This window comes from Phycodurus eques, chromosome 16 (genome assembly GCF_024500275.1).
Source record: "Phycodurus eques isolate BA_2022a chromosome 16, UOR_Pequ_1.1, whole genome shotgun sequence".
Lineage (NCBI taxonomy): Eukaryota > Metazoa > Chordata > Actinopteri > Syngnathiformes > Syngnathidae > Phycodurus > Phycodurus eques.
The window spans coordinates 11,854,658-11,880,936 of NC_084540.1; the positions used below are offsets into that span (position 1 = coordinate 11,854,658).

Below are 26,279 nucleotides of genomic sequence, written 5' to 3' on the forward strand. Positions count from 1 at the left end.
TGGCATCTTCGTGCCACGGAACTATGTGAAGCAAATTGAGGCGTTTCATTTCGACAAAAGTCATCTTGTGGCATCGTTCCATGATTGTAAATGGTGTCAATTAGTGGTGCTGATGAGTGGTGTCAATTACTCACATATTTTCGCTATTTGCAGAAAGTGTTGATCTCTATGTGATATTTCTAAAATAACTAATGAAAGAAGCAAAGCTAATTGTTAGCTTTTCTTGTAACTAAATGTTGGTTGCAAATGCTTTTCCTTGTTATTCTTATTGTGGTAAATGACTTGGAGCACATGCTATACGAGCGCTCAACATGACCAGTTGCTCCTATATTTTTCTTCAGCAATACCTTCAAGCTGCTGCCAAATCAGAATCAGAATCAGAATCATCTTTATTTGCCAAGTATGTCCAAAACACACAAGGAATTTGTCTCCGGTAGTTGGAGCCGCTCTAGTACAACAGACAGTCAATTTACAGAACACTTTGGGGACATAAAGACATTGACAAAAAAGAATTGTGCAAAAAGATGCAGAGTCCTCTAGCACTTAGAGCAGTTCGAATGACTAATATTGCAATAGTCCGGTGCAATGACCATTGTGCAAAGGGCGCTGAGACTTCAAGGAGTGTATGCGGTTTAAAGTGACGAGTAGTGCGATCATCTGGGACAATGTTGGTTGTGCAAATGTTACAGATTGACTATAGTTCCATTTCATAGCACCATCACAAAGTCAGTGGCAGTTCTAGACCGGTTTTACTGAGAGGTGGGGAGGGACACAGTTTAAAACGCACACACACGCACACACTATATTGGGTAAATTGCTTCATTGTATTTATAAGTGGTATTTATTAATTGCATTAATTAATTGTATTTTTTTAAAATCAATATTCTTTCAATGCATTCTAAAGCCTAAGGGACTAAGACTATTTCAAGTCAGCACGTGATGTGCCCATTACATTGACGCAATTTAACACAAATCTTACTACATTACTGCATTGAAACATTGTACAGAGGTAGGGGGGGACCACAGTTGGGTCCAGGCACAGTGCTAAGGGTGTGCTGGCCCCCTTGGCCTTCCCTAGAACCGCCACTGCACAGAGTCCATAGATTGGCCAACCTTGGTGTTGACCACACGCATAAGGATTTACGATCATAAATGTTGAACATTTAACATTTACGACCATTGGCCCCAACAGTTTTCTTATCAGATTGGGGAGGAAACATCCCTCCCAACACACCCGACACCACAGGATAATCGGTCCTGTTCATGTTTTAGCGACGTCTGAGCCTTTGCTGACTTTAATCAGAAGTTGGGGGAATTTGGGGGCTCAATTTAAATTGTTTTCCCTCTTTCATTATATTTTTTAGCTTATGAAATAAATCATATTAAAAATATAGCAATAGGTTGCCAATCGCACCTTTGATTTCCCGGTATTGTTTGAACAGTTCAACTACTTATTTGACTGCTGATAAGCAAGATGCGTGTGCTGCAAACTCCTGTCATTAGACTGCCCAAAGCTGCAAGTCGGTTAAACTGGTTTAACAATTTTTTGGCTTCACATCCCAAGAATATCAGCGACTCCTCAGCTCTTAGACTTTCCCATCACACACCTCTCACTTTGTAACTGTCACTTGCATGCCAGCTGTTGATCTATTGCTTCTTCTTCTCTGCATTCTCTTGTTTTAATTCTCTTCCTCGTTATTTTCTCTTTCACTACAACCCCATTAAACACTGTTGTACACTGTTTTATATTCTGGCATGTGTCATGGGTTCTTCTGTGTGTGATGCTTTGCGGTGATGTCAGCAATGAAGTACTTTTTATACACCGTCTTCCAGCTTGTGTGTGACACAAATATGACACACAGAAAGAGCATTTGTTTTGTCTCACATGCTTTGAAGTGACTCAGCAAATTTATTTTTAAAAGCATTAATTAAATAGGAGCTATTTCTGTCCCACCTTTTGACTCCTAAACACATCCAAATTCCTTATGACTGTCAGGAACATTTGAAGAATAGCACAGTTAAAGTATACTGTAAATATATCATTATAAAAAAAACTACACAGGAAACATGAGAGAAAATTAATTGATCAGAAGCGACAAAGGGGAATTTCCACATGTGACCACATTTCCTGCACAAGCTCAAATCTAACATCCTGGTGAGAGAAACAGCACCACATTCTTCACATAGCACAAGTCAACTAACAACCGGGCTATCATTCAAAATGGCATGCATTGTGTGTGTGTCTGACTCTGTATGTGTGGGTTTGTAAAACATCAACTCATTGACGCAAAGAATTACATAAATTTTAATTGATAACATACACTCGCCATTTTTCGAGCTGAGCCTATACCACACTAAACTAATACAATAGGCTACAGCTGCCATGCAACTCAACAGTTCTTAAAGTGATCAGTTTGGTTCAGCATGAGATTCTTTAATCTTTTGTATGTATATATGCTATAAACAGTGGAAACATTGCATTATTTATAATCCCTAAATACATTTTAATTAGTGCAAAATACAATTACCAGTCTAGTGCAAAACAATACAACATTTGAATGTCTGCCAGTTTAGATTAAAAATCTTCAGGAAAAATATGGATAAAAAAGTGTTCAACCTCAGTTCATGTACAACCCCAATTCTAATGAAGTTGGGACGTTGTGTTAAACATAAATAAAAACAGAATACAATGATTTGCAAATCATTTTCAATCTATATTTAATTGAATACACTACAAAGACAAGATATTTACTGTTCAAACCGATCCACTTTATTGTTTTTAGGCAAATAATCATTAACTTAAAATTTTATGGCTGCAACACGTTCCAAAAAAGCTGGGACAGGGTTATGTTTACCACTGTGTTACATCACCTTTTCTTTTAACAACATTCAATAAACATTTGGGAACTGAGGACACTAATTGTTGATGCTTTGTAGGTGGATTTTTTCCCCATTCTTGCTTGACGTACAGCTTCAGCTGTTCAACAGTCCGGGGTCTCTGTCGTCGTATTTTACGCTTCATAATGCGCCACACATTTTCAATGGGAGACAGGTCTGGACTCCAGGCAGGCCAGTGTAGTACCTGCACTCTTTTACTACGAAGCCACGCTGTTGTAATATGTGCAGAATGTGGTTTGGCATTGTCTTGCTGAAATAAGCAGGGGCGTCCACAAAAAAGACATTGCTTGGATGGCAGCATATGTTTCTCCAAGACCTGTATTTACCTTGCAGCATTAATGGTGCCTTCACAGATGTATAAGTTACCCATGCCATTGGCACTAGCAGAGCCCCATACCATCACATATGCTGGCTTTTGAACTTTGCGTCCATAACAGTCCGGATGGTTCTTTTCCTCTTCGGCACGGTGGCCGACTGGTTAGAGCGTCTACCTCACAGTTCTGCGGACCGGGGTTCAATCCCCGGTGTGTGGAGTTTGTATGTTCTCCCCGTGCCTGCGTGGGATTTCTCCGGGCACTCTGGTTTCCTCCCACATCCCAAAAAAACATGCATGGTAGGTTAATTGAAGACTCTAAATTGCCCGTAGGTGTGCCCTGCGATTGGCTGGCAACCAGTTCAGGTGTACCCTGCCTCCTGCCCGATGATAGCTGGGATAGGCTCCAGCGCTCCCGTGTCCCTTGTGAGGATAAGCAGCTCAGAAAATGGACGGATGGATGGATGGACTCGTCAGACCACAGAACACTTTTCCACTTTGCATCAGTCCATCTTAGATGAGCTCGGGCCCAGAGAAGCCGGCGGCGTTTCTGTGTGTTGTTGATAAATGGCTTTCGCTTTAAGTTGCACTTACGGATGTAGCGCCGAACTGTATTTACTGACATTGGTTTTCTGAAGTGTTCCGTTACGACTACTGATACTACTACGTTACGACTACTGATACTACAAGTGTCAGAATGCACTGCAATAGCTAGTGTGTCGTCATAGTTTTCCCATGCTCCTATTGGCAGTACAGTTACTCTTTAGCGATTATGTGGGTTGTTTGAATTAGCCTTAAGTAATAGTTGGATGACACAAATAAGTGGTTTCGAGTACAATTTATTTTTTTGTCAGAAAATGTCATCAGATGTTTTCTTCAATACCACCTTGTCTTTAAAGTCCTTTCAAATTGAAAATAAAAATGTCTTGTAAATTTGACACACCACAGATAAGAGTGTTGTTAACAACCCTGCCAAAGATCTCCAAGTGTGTAAAATGAGGTTTCAAAATCAGGAAAATTCAATTGGCATTTCCACTACTAAACGTTATAGCCGTGTAAGCTGAATGCGCTGAAAACATGCCACGGTCAACTCTCAGTCAAAACCACTACGTCTACATGCATCTTCCTTATGCCGACACACCCCTAGTTTGAGCCATGAAAATATATCTGGAATACATCCCACCAGGTTGTCGCGGAGCTATCCAAAACACAACAAGAGGCGCTTGCCACCAGCTAGTCAGTGGGGTAACCGGGACTCCTTTTGGTTGATGGACGAGTAGCGGGCTCGTCTGCGGCGTCACCTCCTTAGCTGGTGTTGTGTTGGTGTTTTGGTCCAGAGAACAGAGACACTTTAGGGAAAGTCAACCGTTTATTAAACATGGCGGCATCCATCATTTTATCTGTAGGTGACACGACATGACAGAAATTTTAACAAATACTTCCTGCTAGTTATATACTCACAATGCTTTGCATTCCAACATCTTACCGTAGCCTGAATAACACAAACTACTGTACATAAAACTTGTGACTAAACGACATAAAGCTGTTCTGTAAATTGTGGCAACCAGGGAAGATGCATTTCCAGGTTGTAAGCATACTTAGCTTGCTATCTACATGCTGTAGTGCTAGAAATGGGCCAAGTAATTATAACTTACTTAAGTGATTTCCAATTGCGCTGGATAGCGACTGAAATGCAGGTCATCAAAGTGTGTCACTGGATACCATTTTAGCCTCGGCCAAAAAAATCAGGAAAATTAAAATGGTGAAAAAAGAGTTTAACACTCTGGGCTTTATTTTTGTCAACAGTGCATCTGTGGTGGGGCGCAAATGCAGGGAAATTTAGATTTCCGTGCAAGTACAAGGCTCGCTGCACGTTTGCTAATTTGGCAGACTGTTCTGCGCCAATCTGTGTGTTCTGGTCTATGGGGGATTTTGCTTGTTGATGCACCTGGCGGAGTGACAATTTGGTTGGCAGAAATGTGGTCTAAACTAACACCTGCACAGACCACGTCTAGACACTGGTGCAAGGTAGACCCCTGGTCTAACGCGAATTTGGTGAATTTGATTGGGGCACAGGCAGACAAATACTCATGTCCGCGGACATGTTTAAGTCGCCAGCGTTTATTAAACTCATTCTGTATTTAACACGGGGACCCGCTCACATTGTCTGTTGCCACACTGGCCAAGAGCAGTGACAATGCTCTACTCACGCACAAATCGCTGCTATTACGCATGTTGGTCTTCCGCACAGAGACGTCTCTGTCGAGAAAGTAATTTAAAGGGAATGAGAAGAGCCGCTTTCATTGGCGGCGAATGAAGTCAGCTGTAAATACATCCACACTGGCGCAGCCCGCCTACTGTCGGATCCGTCAAGCTGATTTTAAAAAAACAGGTAAGATGTTAAAACACAGTATGTGTATACCCCACTTTATTTTGTTACTATATTTTAATGCCACAGTAATGATCAACCTCCAGGTGAAAAGGACAACATTGCTCACTTTATTGAAATGACTCACAGGTGTCATCAAATACCTGTGGCTCTCTCGAACTAGTTGTTGCGACAGAAAACATTTATACAATGCTCAGTCTTACTTGGAATATACTGGATTATTGTAAATAGTACAAAATAAAAATTACAAACAAATAAACATTTAAACAAATTTTATTTCAATGTCTGAGACCTTCGGAGACCTCCTCAATTCCACTGACATGCCTTCCCATGAGGAAGCGGAGTCTGGGTTCTCTGAGGCGGGCTCTCCTATCTCTGGGGTTGAGGTCACCGAGGTGGTTAAAAAGCTCCTCGGTGGCAAGGCCCCGGAGGTGGATGAGATTCGCCTGGAGTTTCTAAAGGCTCTGGATGTTGTAGCGTCCTGGTTGACACGCCTCTACAACATCGCATGGACATCGGGGACAGTGCCTCTGGATTGGCAGACTGGGGTGGTGGTCTCCCTTTTTAAGAAGGGGGACTGGAGAAGGTGTGGTTCAACTACAGGGGGATCACTCTCCTCAGCCTCCCTGGTATGGTCTATTAAGGGGTGCTGGAGAGGAGGGTTCGTCAGGAAGCCGAATCTCAGATCCAGAAGGAGCAGTGGACCAGCTCTACACCCTTGGCAGGGTCCTCAAGGGTGCACGGGAGTTCGCCCAACCAGTCTACATGTGTTTTGTGGACTTGGAGAAGGCGTTCGACCGTGTCCCTCGGGGAGTTCTGTGGGGAGTGCTTCGGGAGTATGGGCTACCGAACCCCTTAATACGGGCTGTTCGGTCCCCGTACGACTGGAGTCAGAGTTTGGTCCGCACATCCGGCAGTAAGTCGGACTCATTTCTGGTGAGAGTTGGACTCCGCCAAGGCTGCCCTTTGTCACCGATTCTGTTCATAACTTTTATGGACAGAATTTCAAGGCGCAGCCGAGGCGTGGAGGGGGTCCGCTTTGGTGGGCTCATTATTCCATCTCTGCTTTTTGCAGATGATGTGGTTCTGTTGGCTTCATCAAGCCGTGATCGCCAACACTCACTGGAGCAGTTCACAGCCGAGTGTATAGCGGCTGGGATGTGAATCAGCACCTCCAAATCTGAGACCATGGTCCTCAGTCGGAAAAGGGTGGCGTGCCCTCTCCAGGTCGGGGATGAGATCCTGCCCCAAGTGGAGGAGTATCTTTGGGTCTTTTTCACGATTGAGGGAAGAATGGAACGGGAGATCGACAGGCGGATCGGTTTAGCGTCTACAGTAATGCGGACTTTGTATGGGTCCGATGTGGTGAAGGAGGAGCTAAGCCGAAAGGCGAACCTATTTACCGCTCGATCTATGTTCCTCCCCTCACTTCTAGTCACGAGCTGTGGGTCATGACCGAAAGAACAAGATCCCGGATACAAGCGGCCGAAATTAGTTTCCTCCGCAGGGTGGCTCTCCCTTAGAGATAAGGTGAGAAGCTCGGTCATCCGGGAGGGACTCAGAGTAGAGCCGCTGCTCCTCCACATCGAGAGGAGCCAGATGAGGTGGCTGGGGCATCTGATTCGGATGCCTCCCGGACGCCTCCCTGGTGAGGTGTTCCGGGCACGTCCACCAGGAGGAGACCCTGGGACAGACCCAGGACACGCTGGAGACACTATGTCTTTCGGCTGGCCTGGGAGCGCCTCGGGATCCCCCCGGAAGAGTCTGGGTGTCCCTGCTAAAGCTACTGCCGCCGCGAACCGACCTTGGATAAGCGAAAGAAAATGGATGGATGGTTATTTTGGTTAGGGATTGTCGTTTGGGGAATATTTAGGGTTGAAACTACCAAGCTAGACAATTTATAAACACTTTTTTTGGAGGGGAGGGGCAGCCATTGTTTGCAAATTATTTTCACTGTCTGTGTCGGGGATTGGTCCCTAAGAGCAAGCAAATGTGAACTGCAAGGGTTCAATGACATTTGTAAACCAAAGTGGATTCTTTTCAGTGATCAATACAGATCAATACAATGTGCTCTTGTATATTGTATTGTATATGAAGTTCAGCATGATATAACTTTTCAGTGCCATTGCTCTCCACAAACATTGTGGAAATGTTATGTTTTGTCATTTGGTCAAAGTGGTTATGGTTAGATTTAGAATTTTCCACTAGTGCATTCGTTTTTGTACAGAATACTACAACTATATGGCAGAAACATGGTTCACAGAGTAAAGAGCTGTTTACATCATCACACCATAACCCCCCACATACACACACAAACACACACATTCACCCTCATACATAGGCATGCATTCAAATTCTTATTTCTGCACTGCAAGTACTGTATATACACAGAAACCCACGTCTTCGTCCAGAGAAGTGTGCTGTCTTTTTTCCGACCACTTGGTCCAAATATTCAAAACACAATTTCACTTGTCTCTCAACTTGACAACAAATTGATGAGTGGGTGGGCTGATTCATCTGCAGGTTCCTCTAACAACGTTATGTTCCATCTTCATTTTGTTTAACCTCCACCAATCCTGACTATTATTAGGCCTGCAAGTATTTGTGAGTTTTCCACCATGAATGGTGCCACTGATGTAATATTTCTATATATCTGACGAATATGGGCTGGAGTAGATGCTGTGCTTGTCACAGCTGATTGGGCAGAGGTTTTGCTCAGGATGTGATAACCCGGAGTTTTGTTAATGATTGCATCACTCCTCAATCGGCATGCCATCTGCACCAAAGATGACTGGGAGCCAAGAGCAGTGGAGCGGTGGAAGTGATGTGGACGAGGAGGCCCACTTATGTGTGTGGGCTCACTGGCAGTGGTAAACAGGCTGGACATACTCCGGGGGGAAGTAGCCCACGTGTCCGTGGCAACGGCCCCTCCAGCGCAATGAGTCGGAGCAGTCAATGAGCTCGATGACGTCACCCCGCAGGAAACGTAGCTGTGAGGGGTGGTGAGGGTTGAAGTCGAAGAGAGCGTGGGCATGGTGAGGACGCTGCCAAAGAGCATGAGAATGATGGAGCAGGAAGTAACAAGCAGAAGGAGGAAGAAGGAGAGATCAGTATTAAACACTGAACAAATTTTGCATGTTTGCAGACATATTAGTAATGCCTCAGTGCATGTATTTTAGGCACACATAGATCCTTCTTAAGTAGAATAATTAGACATGCATCGCTGTTGACGACCACAATTTATTTTACCGTTGTAGAGGACTGCAGTCTATCCCAGTGGGTATCTCCAGTTGTTTAGGTAAGATACTAGATTGCATACAGTACATACTACATACATTGTAAATGTTTAATAGAACAGTCAGGTTCCAATTATAAAGTCAGCTCAAATTTAACTGTTAACTGAACAAAAAACTTAAAAATAATTGAAGAAATTATTTTACTTTTGTGCCGGCACGGTGATTAACTGGTTAGCACATCTGCCTCACAGTTCTGGGGACTGGGGTTCAAATCCCGGCCCCACCTGTGTGGAGTTTGCATGTTCTCTCCAGGCACTCCGGTTTCCTCCCACATCCCAAAAAAAACGTGCTTGGTAGGTTGATTGAAGACTCTAAATTGCCCGTAGGTGTGAATGTGAGTGCGTATGGTTGTTAGTTTCTATGTGCCCTGCGATTGGCTGGCGACCGGTTCAGGGTGTACCCCGCCTCCCGCCCGGAGATAGCTGGGACAGGCTCCAGCAGCCCGTGACCCTAGTGAGGATAAGCGGTAAAGAAAATGGATGGATGGATGGATATTATTTTTTCTCCACATACACATCATTCAAATAAGAAACTGTGATGCAAATACCAATAATAATTGATCATAGGTTATCTACTCCTGACATGGAATATTGTACATGCAATAAAATGTCAGTACTTCTCTGACAGTTCCCTTAAACCAAGCAACTATCTATTTGAAACAACATCTCTGTTGGCTCATATTTTATAGAGTGTAGTGGTTGTGCAGATGATTTTGTTTAAGCACAATAGTGGCTATTGTCCTGTTTAAATTATCCACCCATTAATTTTCTATTACACTTGTCCTCATTAGGGTCACGGGCGAGCTAGAGCCTATCCTAGCTGCCTTTGAGCGAGAGGCAGCATACACTCTGGACTGGCCGTCAGCCAATCACAGGGCACAAATAGACCAACAACCATTAACACTCTCAATCACACCGAAGGACAATTTAGAGTCTTCATTAACCCAACATGCGTGGAGAAAACTCACTCTAGCACAGGAAGAACATGCAAACTCCACACAGATGGACCGGAGCCTGTAATCAAAATCCCAACCTCAGAAATGTGAGGCGGTGTGAGAACGACTCGCTCACCATGCTCGTCAATTCGTCAACCACAGAGGGAGTTCTTATGAAGACAGCAGCACAGAACCGGGGCGACACATCCAACTAAATATTCAGCGATGACTAATAACTCTCTGGACTGACTGATGTATTCTAGTTGAGCATCCGTCTGTGTGGGAGCTGTAATATTTTTAGGCAAGCAGCTCACCGTGAACTCTGTAGACAAGATTGAAATGAACAAGTGATGGTCACTTTTGACTCAAATGTAATGCAGTAATACAGACTAATTTAAATTTTAAAAGTTTAGGCACACCTAGAAACTAAAATGAGATGTAATCTAAAAAATCTAGCATTATTTGATTGTACCCAATGAATTGTCCGGTGACTGTTTCCGTGAGTGAGTGACTTTTGCTGTTCTATTTCCAGGGACATTTGGCGCTTATGCACTGTCCTGCATCCCGTGTTGAATAATAAATGAAGGACCTGTGAGGCGAGGAGGTTGGAAGGGAGACATAATGCCAGAGACTGACGGTGTTTCGTATTTACATCTGGACTGCACGCCACAGATGTAACACGTCTAGCGTTGATAAATGTATTTTGTTTAAAAATATATATATTGAGTGAAAATTCAACGACTTACTGCTCCTCTTTGTAGTAGGTGATTTAAAAAAACAACAACAGATTAAAATAAGGTACATACGCTTTGTTCTATATTTGACAGCACAGTTTTTATCAGTGTAAAACCAATTGCACAGAATAAATGACAAAACAGAGAGTGCATGCACAGCTAGCCAAGTGCTGAGTACAGAGCAATATGTGAGATGCTAAGATAAGATACGTGCACAAAGCAAGACCTCTACAGTATGAGCCTGTGCTTGGATGAGTTATTTGGGAGCTAGGCCAGTTGGTTAATTCGGCTTAACTGACAAAAGTTGATTTCAACACTTACAGTATTATTTTGCAGGACAGTCTCCTTTGTAATTGTTTGACTTTGTATTCCAATTGGTTGTAGGTCAGTATAATCTAGAGCCCCCATCTTGTATTTGGAGCAAAGTATTTTTTTAAAATATACATTTAAATGGAGGCGGCACGGTGGACGACTGGTTAGAGCGTCTGCTTTGGAGTTGGAGGACAAGGGTTTGAGTCTTACGATGGTCTTACGACGGCAAAAAAACAAAACTAAATAAATAAAAACAATTATAACTATAGCAGCGGCACGGTGGACGACTGGTTAGAGCGTCTGCCTCACAGTTTTGAGGACCGGGGTTCAATCCCCGGCCCCGCCTGTATGGAATTTGCATGCTCTCCCCGTGCCTGCGTGGGTTTTCGCCGGGCACTCCGGTTTCCTCCCACATCCCAAAAACATGCATTAATTGGAGACTCTAAATTGCCCGTAGGTGTGAGTGCGATTGGTTGTTTGTTTGTATGTGCCCTGCGATTGGCTGGCAACCAGTTCAGGGTGTACCCCGCCTTCTACCCGATGATCGCTGGGATAGGCTCCAGCACGCCCGCGACCCTAATGAGGAGAAGATGTTCAGAAAATGGATGGATGGATGGATAACTATAGCAACTGGTTGTTGAAGAAGATGATGAAGAGTCTGCTTGCTGATTACTGTCGAGGTGCCCTTTAGCAAGGTATCGTCAGCACCACCACCTCTTTGACTCGGAATCTCTCCTTGTATACTGACATGTGTGTTATCTGATTCTATGTGTGGGTGCTAGTTGAGTTTCCCCTTGAAAGACACCGATAAGCGTGTATCATAAATTAAAAAAAAATAACCACTTACCACTGCTTCTGTGAGGGTTTGCAGTTTTGCACCACCAAGGTTGGATGCTTTGTGTGGACAACAGTGCTTTTCATTTTACCTGTGCAAGCCAGCGAGGAGCAATAATTAAGGAGAAATATAGGTTTTTATCAGTTTATCGAACTAACGGTTCATACTGTATTGACAGTGAAATACAGTATATTGCTCTGTAATATCAAGGGACAACAGCTTTGTTCTATACACCAATGTAAAAAGAAAAAAATATATATTAACAATACCACATGGGCCCGCGACACAGTGTTCCATGCACACGGTATCAAACAGAGATGTAAGTTTTGCATTAACAGGCTTTCTGTTAGGAGTGTACACTTAGAGGCTCGAGGATATTAGCGATATGGGGGGAGGGGTCGGAGGCTTGGGTGGGTGAGAGAAGTGAGAAGAAACAGAACATTTCCCATCCTGCCATGATGAGATAAGAAGCGATCTTGTGCCGTGTAATTAGCTGATGTGGAATTAGTTTAGAAGGCGGATGACACAAAAAGCATTGTGACTCGAGTGACTTTCTCGACGGTCACACCAGACTTGGTTTACATCTGTGAAATTCACCCATTTGGTCCAAACAAAGCTGAATTATTTACATAACATTTTATATAATCACTTGTATTGCAATCTGCTTAGTTAAGTGGCTTTAACAGAATGATGTACATACTGTATTTACCGCTGCTAAGCAAGTTACACTATATTTTGTCATCTGGATTATGGGAAAAAAAACTGTTCCCAATTTGCATTAAGCCAGTTTGTGGGCAATCAGTGTGAGACATGTGTTTAGTATGTCTGCCTCACCATCAAAGGTTCTGGGGTTGACCTTTCTGTGTGGAGTTTGCATGTTCTCCCTGTGTTTGCGTGAATGAATAATTAATTAAGCATAGTGACAGCAGTAGGTGGCTTTCCATAAAGGTGTACAATTTAGCGTTAATAAAGATTTGGAGCTTGTACTTATTGTGCTTTATATTTGAATGAGTGTTACAGAAGGTGAGTGTTCACTGTTCAACAATTGTGAGCGGCGGCTGCAACACAAACACAAGGAAGTAAAAGTGCATCATTAAAAGCTGGTAAACTGGTTTTCATGTAAGAGGCGACAGGTTATCATCAGCAGTTTGGCGTTTTCTTGTAGTCTCGTACATTCATCCACTCAATTTAATGCTGCTTTAAAGCAGTGCCGAGGCAAGACCTATTTTGGGTGGGCTCAAGCCCACCCAAAACTTTCCGTAGCCCACCCTATGAATTCGTTCTCAAATTAACCCTCTCCCCCAAAGATAGCTGGGATAGGCTCCAGCACGCCCGCGACCCTAGTGAGGATAAGGTGAATAAAATTTGATATTATTCTCTGAGTGTTTTAATAAAGATCCATAATATGTCTCCTTTCAGTGTCATTAGGTTTAATTTGTTTTAGCGAAATCAGATTTCTAATTTGATGTCTCCTTGTCATGGAACGTATTCGGCACTCTATGCAGATACATTCAGGTAGGGTTAAAAGTTTATTTTAGATCATCGGGTAAAATAATCAGTTTTTTATGAGGCTGTATTCTGAAGCACTACCTCTATTGTGAGACCTGACAAAAAAAATTATTGTTTTGGCACATGCACAGTTGCTCGGTACTTGCTTCCTTTCATTAACATTTTATTGGAAGGGTTTAGTTCTTATAAAATAAAAACAATTTGGTGCCTTATTAAAACAATTAAAACCCAGAGATATGAAACTGTTAATAACCTGCATATGCATGATGGGGAGAGGCAGAGTATTTTTGTTATGTACAGCACCTTTAGCATCTACCTACTACAGTATCTTAGTAGGTCGATGAAAGTTCATAGATGTTTTTCATGCTCTAAAGACACAGTTTGGAACACTACAACCGGATTTGGTTAGCTGATAGCAGCTCAACAGTTAGTGGTATGAGCTACATAGTATGGCATGACAACAACAGGGCGGCAGGTAACTCGTCAATAAAGTCAAAGAAAACAAGAAAAGCTCTCTCTCATGATCGCAGCTGTTTTTAAGCTGCACTTTGGTTTTCTTCCCATTCTGTTGTCTCAAAAGCCAGATTTCTGGGTTAATAACAAATAACATGGTTTTGCTCTTGAGAGAACCCAAACCTTGAAAAAATAGTTTAAAAGAAAAAAAAATCACTGTATAATTAAACATACAGCACAGCAAGTGCAAATTTGAACAGACAAACTGTATAAACAATTACTCAGACACACTAATGAATCAATCAAGAGTTGGACTAGACATCTACTGTATACTGTAAGTATTCTTGCCAAAACCCTTTGGACTATTTTATGCTTGCAACTTTGTACAAAGCCCTGACCTTAAAACCATGAAACACCTTTCTCGCAATGCTCTCATGAAAAGGTCTGCAAACATATTTTGTGGATTTTTTACTACTTGTGAAAGCATTTTTGTTTCCATCTCTGCTATTGTACATTGTTTAGGCAGGTGCGCCCTTGGACAATAATTTGTACTCGTAAAACCCGCATCCTTGAAATTAACCCTTGCCATATAATTTGGGAAAATAGGACAGTTGGTATATGGATACATTAAAAATGAAAAGAAAGCAAATAAAAATATTAGGCATTGAAACTGTTTAAACTTTATAATTGGAACCTGACTGCATTGTTGAACATACAGTAAATACTGGATGTCAAGTGCATGGACATAGGGGACAACCTTTCGCTGCATGAATATTTAATCTTTAAATATTGGCACGAAACGAGAGATGCTAGGAAAAGTGTCGTTGAGGGGAAATTGGGACATTTTATGTGGATTTTGTTTTTGTCATATTATTAGATAAATATTGATTCTGAACTGCTCCAGATGATGTACGTGGCACAGTTGCATGCTGTTGTATTGTGTTTTTGTATAGTATTGATGGTTTCTATATATGAAACATATAGTGTTGAATTTAAGAGGTGGATTAAGTTGGGTAAAGCCCCGCTGAAGGCCCGGGTATCAAATGCACAGCACACCACTGAGTGCTGTACAAATGAGGTTAATTCATTAATTGTTCAATTGTTCTGTCCATTCTGGTAATATGCATTTCCATTTTGATCATTGGGTATAAGAATTATAGAGGTTATTAAGTTGATCACTTTACTGTATGTAGCTTCATGAGAGGGGCAAAAGTCATGTCAACTATTAAACATAGGGGATTAGAACACGCAACACATCTGATTAATTAATTAATTTTGTTTATTTCCATTGATTCCTATTTAAAATGCTGTTTATTTGTCAGTGTATCAGCAGAGTATTGATTTGATATGTTAATTACATTACCATTAAAGTTTCCATTTTTGGCATAAACAAGGGTGCTTCCATGTCTGAGGTGTCTGTTACATGACACTACCTTATTTGGATGATTGTCACATGATTGAAACTTTTCTACCACAACAACCTGTCAATCCAGATAACTGTGCATACGAGTGTTGATTGCGTACAAACTCCACCCTGTCGACCATATTTTGAAGGCGTTAACAGCGGACGTCATCAAACCTTTTTGACTTTTACCATTCTACTATCAATATATGTCACAAGGATAGTAACAATTAAAATTTGTTACATTTAACTATACACGTTTCTTGAAAAACTAATCCTACTGAGAGAAATGCCATGTTAATACTGTCTCATGCATACATAATTTTTTAATTCCCAAGTGTGCTCTGCTCCCAAACAGCATCATCAATTACCAAATTTATGATGGTGTGCACGTTCCCAAGTTGAAACGATGGGTGAACCATTAGCAATCACCCTATAAATACTTTTAACATTAATAGTTTGTTGGATCAAATGTCTTTCCTTGTACTTTACTGCCACACCCAGAACACTTAACATGCAACATACCTAAATAATGGCTTCATGATAACACCTTGAAGGCACAACAGGTGAACTTCATGAACTTTATATTTGATTTGATTTATGGGGTATATTTATTTACTTCCATGTCACTGTGATCAAGTTGTACGATAACTTAAGAGTTAATAATGGAAACTAGTCAAACAAGTCTTGGAATCATGTGAGAAATATTAACCCACGTTTGCTCGGATGACAGATGGAAAACAAATAGAGGAACTACACATAAGACTGATGTGTTTTGTTAATGGTGTGGTTAACACTTTGAATGTAACTAAAAAACAAAATAAATTGAGACACACAAATGAAGGACACAAGGGATTTATTTTACTTTACATGTTACATGTTCGGCACAGTGGTCGACTGGTTAGAGCGTCAGCCGCACAGTTCTGAGGAGCTGGGTTCAATCCTTTGTGGAGTTTGCATGTTCTCCCCGTGCCTGTGTCGGTTTTCTCCGGTATTCCCACATCCCAAAAACATGCATGAATTGGGGACTCTAAATTGCCCGTAGGTGTGAATGTGAGTGCGAATGTTGTTTGTTTGTATGTGCCCTGCGATTAGTTCAGGGTGTATCCCCGCCTCCTGCCCGATGATAGCTGGGATAAGCTCCAGCACGCCCGCGACCTTAGTGAGGAGAAGCGGCTCAGAAAATGGATGGATGGATGGATGTTCTACCCATCACACCTCTTTTAAGTGGAATAAGGTCATCAAAATATTAGAAACGGCTCTTAGTATGATGAACTGCAACTGTACTCCAAGATAATATACATACCTGTATTGTTAAATTAATACCGCTGTGACAGTGTCAACCAAAAACTAGCATTATTCAATAAATAAATGTAATGTTTTTTAAAATATATTTAGATATCTACATATGTATATATGTATAGATGGTGATGATGATGATGATGAAATGGTAATGGACTATCCTAAGGTGAAAATAGTAAATTTGTCGTGTGTATAAAAGCAATAAAAGAAAGAATGTTAAAAGACGAGGTTACGTGCTCACTCTTGCAAAATGTTCGGGGTCTCGCAGAAAGACGGTCCTCTCCTTAGCGATGCTGTTGCTATGGTAGAACTCCACAAGCTCGTTCAGGGAGGAGAAGAGCTCGTCCCACACGTAGAACTGACTGCAACGATCCTGCAGCACCTTGAAGTGTTGGACATGGTCCCCATAACTGTCAAACACACACAAAACAATAATAAAACAAAAATTGTGTATATGTACTGTATAACAATTGAAATTTTAAAAATATAATTTTACTTGTTTTTATCATCATTATCATATTTTACTGTCATTTGAACCCCTCCACCACTCTTCTGTTTTTTTCTTTTTTTTTTTGTCCTAGCAGTGTATTCTCATTTATAGCTATTATATCTTTCCTCAAATATACTAATAATTGACAATGCATCAAAGACTGAAAGGAGGTCAATGTCTAAACCGTCTTACAAAATGACATCTTCTGTCTAAAAACAAATAATAACAAACAGGTACCAACAAGTCAGCCAACATGTTGATGTCATCAAGTCATTAAAGGCTGTTCCTAATAATATGTTTCATCAGTTGCAACATCACTTAAGAGGCGTTTCCTATTTATATACTAACATTCTTTTTTACTTTTAGTGCCACCAACTTCTCATCAATATCTTTTTCATGAGGAGAGTCATGGACCCACATGAATGTTACATCTAAACTAACACTTTTGCAGACATCAGAATGCAATAATATTGGGGTATATACAGTAGTTTTTTTTATGATAACGTATATACAATTAAATAGGTTTCTTAGAGAATATCAATGTATACTGGAATGAAACGGCCATTTTTCTCCTTCCGACGCTTCCTACCTGCTCCCTGTGGCGGTTGCTAGGTAACTTAGCAGTTTATCTTTAGAAATCAGCAACATCTCACCATGATCATTACTGTTATATAACCGCCTGTAACATACAGCGGAAGTCAAGTCAACGCCCCCTTATTTCTCATCACAGAGTAGGAGTTTGTGATGTTTACATTTAATGTTGGCAAAAAGCTGTTGTATCAGATTTGAGAAAATAAATAATACTTCCTCAGAGACATTATGCGTTTTGAGAGTGAGAACCTTTTTTTAGTTTCATAATCATAACCCAAGTGTGAGCTCACATTGACGTGTGAGGTTTGACCTCATCGAGCTGTCACAGGTCTGATGGGACCGCACAAGTGATGGCCAGTTTGTTTCAAGCTGAATTCCTTCTCTACTCAGACGTGAAACTTCATGAAGCGGCACAAGTGACTCTTGGTTGGCTGGATGACAATCACTCGGCCCCATTTGACTCCCTCACCCTATATAAGACTATATATCACCCCCTACTTTCATTCTCTACTCACTCTAAAAGTCATGAAAATGCAGTAAATTCTAGGTACTTTTGGATTCATCACCAATTCCAAAAACTGCATGCAAACTGCTCCGATGTGTATAGGTGATGACCTATATGCGCAGTTGGGCAGTGGTGGTAAGTAACAAAGTACATATACTTTGTTGTTACTGTATCTACTTAAGTAGATTTTCCGGGTATCTGTACTTTACTTGAGTATTTATTTTCTGATTACTTTTTACATATATTGCCTACATTTGAAAACAGATATTTAAACTCTCTTGTGTGGGTTTTCTCCACATCCTAAAAACACTTTTCACCAATTCCCCATTGGTGTCGGTGGAATAGCTCCTGTCATCGTAAACTGGTATTTGCTCATAGTTGTCAATACTCATTTTTATTTGGGATTTTAGCTTGGCAAAAATATATCTCAGCATTTTCTCACAATTTCTGAAGGAATTGCAATTTTTTGTTTCACTTTTTTTTATTTTTTTTTTTTTTTACATGAACCAAACCACATGAGGAATTTATAGTTTTCTATCATCTGACTTGTATTCAGCTGCTGACTGTTTATCAAGAAGCTGATGACATGTTATCAGTCCCAACGTCTCTCCTCTAGCCCTTCTGACTCGACTCCATTCCTCCACCAACCAACAAAAGCAAATCTCACCATGCTGAGATATGCAACTCATCGTCATCAGTCTATTATGACGTCTGGTGCCATCTGCTGCATCCTACCGGTCAAATTGGGTAACAGACACTCGTTTGCCCTCGAGAACAGTAGATGATGCATGGGCAAAAGAAACAAAGAAAAAGTCCAAGGACTTGAGATAAAATGTAGCGGAACCAGAAGTGCCAAAAGTACTCACGTTTTTTTTTTTAAACTTAAGTAGAAGTACTGGTAAAGACTCGTAAAAGTAGTACAATAATAGTAAAAAAGTGCAGACTGAAATGCACTTAAATACAAAAGTAAAATGTAAAAACGAATTTTACAGTCAGTTATACACAGTACCCGTTTTATAAAAATAATTGGCACAACAGAAAAAAAAACTAGTCTGAAACAACTGAAAAAAATATACCTCTTTTGTATGTTTTTTCTTCAGATTACCGTATTTTCACGATCATAAGGCGCACTTAAAAGTCTTACATTTTCTCCAAAATGGACAGAGAGCCTTATAATGCGGTGCGCCTTATGTGTGCACCGAGTTTCAAAATCTGTAAATGTATGATTTTGATGAGCGCTCCGCTTGACTGACTGGGAGCATTTCCTGCCGACACGCTGCTTATAGAGAGGAAAGGGGGACGTGGCTGAGGACAGCATGCGGCCGTTAAAGGGTGCGTGTGACAGAGGATGCTAAAGGCACGTCCCCAGTAGGTATATAGTGCCGGTGTGTGCATTGTGCAAAACAACATCGGTTTGGCTAAAGACCCACAAAAATGCCACCAATGAAGAGACACGCTTATGAAGGACAGTTTAAACTGCAAGCTATCAGTTACGCAGAGGAACACGGGAATCGAGCAGCTCCGAGAGAATACAAGATCAACGAATCCATGGTTCGCAAGTGGAGGAAGCAGGAAAACGAGCTTCGCCAAGTCAAGAAGACGAAGCTGAGTTTCCGCGGAAACAAGGCGAGGTGGCCCGAGTTGTAAGACCAACTCGAGCGATGGATTAATGAGCAAAGAACAGCCGGGAGAAGCGTCTCTACAGTCACCATTCGACTGAGTGCAATAACTCGGAGCTTGCCATCATTCCAGGAGGCTTGACGAAGGAACTCCAACCGCTGGACATCCGTGTAAACAGGAAAGTGAAGTTGCGAGCGGCGTGGGAGCCATGAATGACAGATAGCGAACACAGCTTTACTAAGACGAGGAGGCAACGCCGGGCGAGTTACACCACAATTTGTGAATGGATTGTGGATGCTTGGGCTACCGTGTCTGCTTGCACTGTTCGAGCTTTCGTAAAAGCCGGCATCATTTCTGAGGAGCCGCACGGCAACGAGACTGACTCCGACAATGACGAGAGGGAACCTGGCGTGTTTGATGGAGAACTTGCCCAGCTGTTCATTTCAGATACAGAAGATGAGGACTTGGATTTGTGGATGAGGATTGATCAAAAAATAACATGAGTACATTGTTAAATACTTCAATAAAATACAACCAAACTCAGTTTTACTCCCGCTGCCTTTTTAAAAACATTGTTTTAGCGTGCATGCATGCTACCGTATGTTTTAAATTTGCACGTTTTACCCTGCCTGCGCCCAATAATACGGTGCACCTTATGTATGTGTTAAATACAGAAATAGACCCCATAACTGAGACTGCACCTTTAAATACGGTGCGTCTTATGGTCGTGAAAATAAGGTAGATGAAGAATTTTTTGAAAGCCAAAATCTGGTGGTTTTTAGGCTGGCACAAGACAACGCATTCGCCACAATCAGGCTGGGTCAACAACATCGAACAATTGGATGGGGAATATCTTGCTTCTCCGAATCTGTTGCCATCATGTTATAAGCTTCCCGGTTCACGTTCCTCCATGTCACTGCTGTCTCTGTTTTTTTTTTTCCGCCTTATAAGTCCCCAATTTCAAGTCAATCAAGATCTTATTGGCAGTTGACTTGACATATCTCTTTTGCATCTTTTTTGCATCCTATTGTCATCCATAGACTCTGGAGGAAAATTGTAACAAGCCTATTTCGAAAAAAAATTGTAGAGGATTTTCTTTTTTCAAATGTTGGAAGTAAAAGTAAAATGTCAGAAAAAATATTTTTTTTAAATCAAAGTACAGATACTTGAAAAACCTAATTAGGTACTGGAAGAAAGTATTTCTACTTCATTACTTCCCGCCGTTCATAGAAACTGTAAGAAATGATAAGAGTGATGGTATTCCCCAAGCATGTAATTTAAAATAAATTTTCATCACTTTGAGTCAAATCAGACCATGTCATGGGTAGTTCATGTTTCTTGGACTTGTTGCGATATGAATGGAATTTTAGACGATTAATAAATAATCTCAATTCTAATCAAGAAAACTCATCAACAGGTATAGGCCTGCATGTGCATAATCTAACAAGCTGCCTTTACAAAGTTAGTAACGCTCTATTTTGATTGGCAATGTTAATGCAACATTATGTTGATTGTTGTAAATTGTAGTTTGCAGTGGTATGTATCTGTTCTGTGGAATATTGAGAGTTTCTGATATAAACTGCCACAATTGCAATTTATTTTATTCGTCTTCAATTTGGTCAAAATATATAAAAGATGTGGAGGATGGATTTTAAAATCGACACATAGACAATGTTAGAATACACAGTCTACACATTTACATTAATATAACCCCAATTCCAATGAAGTGAAACAATGTTGAACATGATTTAAAAAATCATTGTATTCTGTTTTTATTCATGTTTAACATAACGTCCCAACTTCACTGGAATTGGGGTTGTATTTCAGTTAATTGTGGTATTGTGATTGTCTTTTGCAGTGGTGGAGAATTGCATTGTTTTTATATTGAAATATATTGAAAATAGACAACAGCATGATGTGAACTATTGTTGCAAACTCCAGCAATAATATCATCATTATATTAAAAGAAAGATACGAACGAGTCCATCAAATGCTACATGCAGTCGTATACATTCGTACTTTCACTCATATTAAGAGCATCGCCTTCCAGTCATTAAGCATCATTCTTCATTACAATCGCCCCATAGGTCAAGTAACACACTCGAGCTGGTTGATAAATTTAGCATTACAACATGACGAACACACACACAGACAAACAGCAAAGATTCTCTCTCTCTCGCTCTCTCACTCTCGCGCTCTCATTCTCATTTGTGTTCTTTATCCAGTGTAATTAAGGCCCAGAGCGATTGAGAGATTATGTTCTTTTTCACTGTACAACGAAAACAGCAGTAGAGTTTGAGACAGAGCGCGAGTGAGAAGCAGAGCAGCGATTGAAAAGCCATCTACTGTAGATGTGGAGATAGAATGTGGTGCGATATAGTGACAGCAAAGTTATTTTTACAACTTTTACCCTACGCCAGCACAATTGGACATGCATGAAGGTCGCTGTACTCGTCTTTCCCTCGACTTCCTCCCGCAATCTGCTTTCACTTCCTCTCTGGTGCTGTCAGCCCTGTTCTCCAATCTCACCTTCTGTTTCCTAATCGTTAACAAAATCCAACGGTGTGTGTATGTCTTTGTCTTTGTGATTAAACTGCAAAGAATAAACGTCACACCCACTGATATGGCCAGTGTTTGTTTTTGTAACAATCCGACAAGAAAAGGATGATGATGACAGGGAGGTCTATCCAGCTGTGCTTGCAAATAATATTACATCATATGTTTAGGGGCTGTTTGCCTGTTGGTGTGTGTGCATGTCCATGCGTGCGTAAGGATGGACTGCCTTTTGTGAATTTATTTTATGCAAAATCTCATAAAATGAAAATGCCTCAAAAATTATATATGCTGAAATAATGATATTCTCGTCTCAGTTTACTCACAAATTTACTTGCTCAGTGTGTAATCTAGGTCTGTTTAGTTCAGGGGTCAGCAACCCATGGCTCCAAGAGCTGAACGTGGCTCTTTCATCCTTTTGTTGTGGCTCTCTGTGACTTCGGAAAACAAATCATGAGTATTAACTAAAATTTAAATGAGTTCTTTTGTCCAAATCCAAGAAAAGGTTCTGAAGAAAACAACATTAATTCTACCTGCTACATAAACTATATTAAAACGAAATATCACTCACACCTCAAGGATGGTAGCTTACAATCGTGTGTGAAAATGAAGGTGACGTTTACAGCCCTGATGAGCCGACGCTGTACGCTGATTTTCAGGAGCAAAAATCACATTAACCAGGCTAATTGGCTATTACCGTATTTTCACGACCATAAGTATTAAAAGGCACAGTCTCACTTACGGGGTCTATTTTTGTATTTAACACATACATAAGGTGCACCGTATTATTGGGCGCAGGCATGGTAAAACATACGCTAGCTTAAAACATACGGTAGCATGCATGCACGCTAAAACAATGTTTTTAAAAAGGCAGCGGGAGCAAAACTGATTTCGGTTGTACTTTATTGAAGTAGTTAACAATGTACTCGCGTTAATTTTTGATCAATCCATCCATCCATCCATCCATTTTCTGAGCCGCTTCTCCTCACTAGGGTCGCGGGCGTGCTGGAGCCTATCCCAGCTGTCATCGGGCAGGAGGCGGGGTACACCCTGAACTGGTTGCCAGCCCATCGCAGGGCACATGCAAACAAACAACCATTCACACTCACAGTCACAGTCACACCTACGGGCAATTTAGAGTTTTCAATTAACCGAACATGCATGTTTTTTTGGGGATGTGGGAGGAAACCGGAGTGCCCGGAGAAAACCCACGCAGGCACAGGGAGAACATGCAAACTCCACACAGGCGGGGCCGGGGATTGAACCCTGCTCCTCAGAACTGTGAGGCTGACGCTCTAACCAGTCGGCCACTGTGCCGCCTCGGCCACCGTGCCGCCGCCTAACAAACAGACAAAGAAAAAAAATTTCTGTCCAGATCTTTATTACCGGTAACAGCGTGACGCAAGGGAACAATCAAGCTATTTTCTGACACATTTACTTTGTAAAATATATTTTTAGAAGCAAAAGCAGCATTTATGGTTTAAAATAAATTCATCCTGCTTCTATAGACAGCCATTTGTCTCCTATTCTTTATTTTGGCACCCCCACACCTTTTGTTCTCTCACCGAGTTTATGTGTAACAATGTCCTTATCTATTATATTACAGTATTAGCAACATAATAGCTCTAATTGAACTGATTGTACAAAGCTTAATGCTCCTGTAATATTTTAAGTATTTAAGAACACTTTATCTATATCACTGCAAACTAATTACAGTCATAAATATATTATCAAATTAACGTATCTCTGAGAGTGTCAAACAATACCTTGTGGGCAACATTTTCGATCCGACATTTCAATTGGCTCAATGAGAGGCTTCTGAGTCCACAATAATTTGGCATTGTTGTCAAGAAAATAGATTCAACTTGCAAATTATATCACTATTTATTAAGAATGGTCAGCTGAGCTAATTTAGAGTCCTGTACTTTAATTGCTGGGTTATTAAGACTCAAGTCAGTTATTAAGATTTTAGTGCATGCAGCATGGGTTCAGTTCCCACTCAGTGAAATTGTGAATGAGTGCGAATGGTTGTCTGTCTCTATACATACCCTGTGGCTGGTGTTCAGTCCAGGGCATCTGCCTTTCACCCAAAGTCAGCTGGGATAGGCTACAGCTCCCCGTGACCCTGAGTTGGTGTGGAAAAACTCAACTATAAGCTCCAAAATACAAAAATTTCCACACCAACTCAAGGTAGTCTGTCCTAAGGCTTGTTGCATGAACTGATGAAGCCTGTTCAGATGAGAGGTGAAACGTCTTCTAAGACAACCAGAACAGTCCAGCTGCGATCGATTCAATGCCCAGAGAATGAAATGACCGGGAAAAATTAGAATATTCACAGGCACAATTGGATGGATGGCTCTTAAGAATCAATTATGGTGAAATTGCCCCCTAGCAACTGACATTCATGGAACACCAAATTCCTCATGTGGTACTTGAAGCTCAGCCAAGATTATGTAGCTGTAACATAAGCATAGCCTTAAGTGCCCATTCCCTTTAACAAGCCCGATAAGACACTAATGATGACTGATGACAAAGATTTTCAAAGCCAAACAGCCTGCAGGAGCATGAGTCAGCGATATCAGAGGTCATGTTAATGAAGCACCATTCAAAGTGCTGTCTGTCCCTACAAATGTTAATTCAATAGACAAGCACGTTTACTTTACTTAGCGAGCAAGGTGTTAAGGATGTAAGCTCAATGTGGACTACATAACGTATAAGTGTACATCTAAGTGTACTTAAGATTGCAACGCATTTTAGGTCACCAAAAAGACTGTGATGTCACAGACGCATAAGTATTGCATTTCTAGGTATCATAAACATTTTTAAAATATTTTAATAATACAATATAGAAATTTGGAAAATTTTGGGAGGAATAAATGATGCCTTGATATTCAACTAAGAAAGCTTCTGTATCAATTGGTATGATTAAATAAAATGGCTGCAGCATTAGATAAGTGTTTCAAACAGTACTATCCATTCATCGATTCTCTGTACAACTTGTTATACATACAACTAGATATAGGTAGAGCCAGAGCCAGGTGATTTTGGGTGAGAGGCAGGTTACACCTTCAACTGGTCACCAGCCAATCGCAGGGCACATATAGACAAACAGCTAGTCACACTCACATTCACACCGATGGACAATTTAGAGTCTGCAATTAACTTAACATGAATGTTTTTAGAATGTGAGAGGAACCCACGCAAGCACGGGGAGCAAAATACAGATTCCACGCAGTAAGGGCATAGAGTCCCTTTCTGTACATTTTGCCTCTAATTCATTTAAAGGACTCAGAGATTGCGCAATAAGGGGAAAAAAACTGAAAAACGTACTTTTGAATTAGGACCGTCAGTCCTGTTTTGCAATACTAATGAGAGGCATCAACATGAATCTACTTACTGTATCTATTTCCCTTAACTGCAGCCTTTCAGGAAACTTGAAACATTGATCAAAACTGGTCCAAAATGTATTTCTCATCTCTCTTCATAGGAGTGTCGGCTGGCATCACTCTGCCCCACTTTCTAAAAATAAACCACTAAATAACCCAATGGGACAGTTTCCCAGGCGTGGTCTGAAGCTAGTCCCCAGACACATATTTTTTCATAATCACCTCTCAGAGAGGGGAAACAAATCTTTGTCTACTGTGGGCAGTAAAATTAAAAAAAAAAAAAAAAAAAGTTAAATAACTGTTTCCATTTTTAAATTGCTTCAAATGGATGTTTAATTTGATCGCACTGTGGTATATTGGTTATCACGTCTGCGTTACAGTCAAAAGATTCTGGGTTTGAATCTCAGTATGCCCTGTGCAGACAGGGGTTTTCTTTGGGTACCCTGGCTTCCTCCCACGTTCCAAAAACATGCATGTGTTAATTGACGACACTAAAATCCATAGATGTGAGTATGAATATGAATTGATGTTAAGTTTGTGCCTGCAATTGGCTGGTAAGGTATACTCCACCTCTCACTCAAAGTCACCCGGGTCAGCCGGCTCAAACCTAACCCTAACGAGGACAAGCACTATAAAGCACTTTAAATTTCACAGGAATTGAAGTCATATTTTCCATCATGGTATTTTAAACTACAAATCATTACAATTGAAGTATTACTATCTTTGTCAAGTAATTTACTCCCCCTAAAAAGGTTTG

The 26,279-nt window shown here is 40.9% G+C and overlaps 1 protein-coding gene across 2 annotated transcripts in view; it reads right to left on the minus strand.

Moving 5' to 3' along the window:
- Positions 1–4,582: 4,582 nt before the first annotated feature.
- The window catches only part of grapa (GRB2 related adaptor protein a), a 30,508-nt gene continuing 8,811 nt past the window's right edge, over positions 4,583–26,279 (minus strand). The window contains exons 4-5 of one of the 2 annotated variants that reach the window (XM_061700549.1): positions 16,619–16,787; positions 4,583–8,644 (exon numbers count right to left, since the gene is read on the minus strand). In XM_061700549.1, the coding sequence (XP_061556533.1) occupies positions 8,459–8,644; positions 16,619–16,787 (355 nt within the window). In that variant the 3' untranslated portion in view covers positions 4,583–8,458. Of the gene's footprint in view, positions 8,645–15,914; positions 16,234–16,618; positions 16,788–26,279 lie in introns of those variants that run through there. The other variant, XM_061700548.1, reaches the window with a different exon arrangement.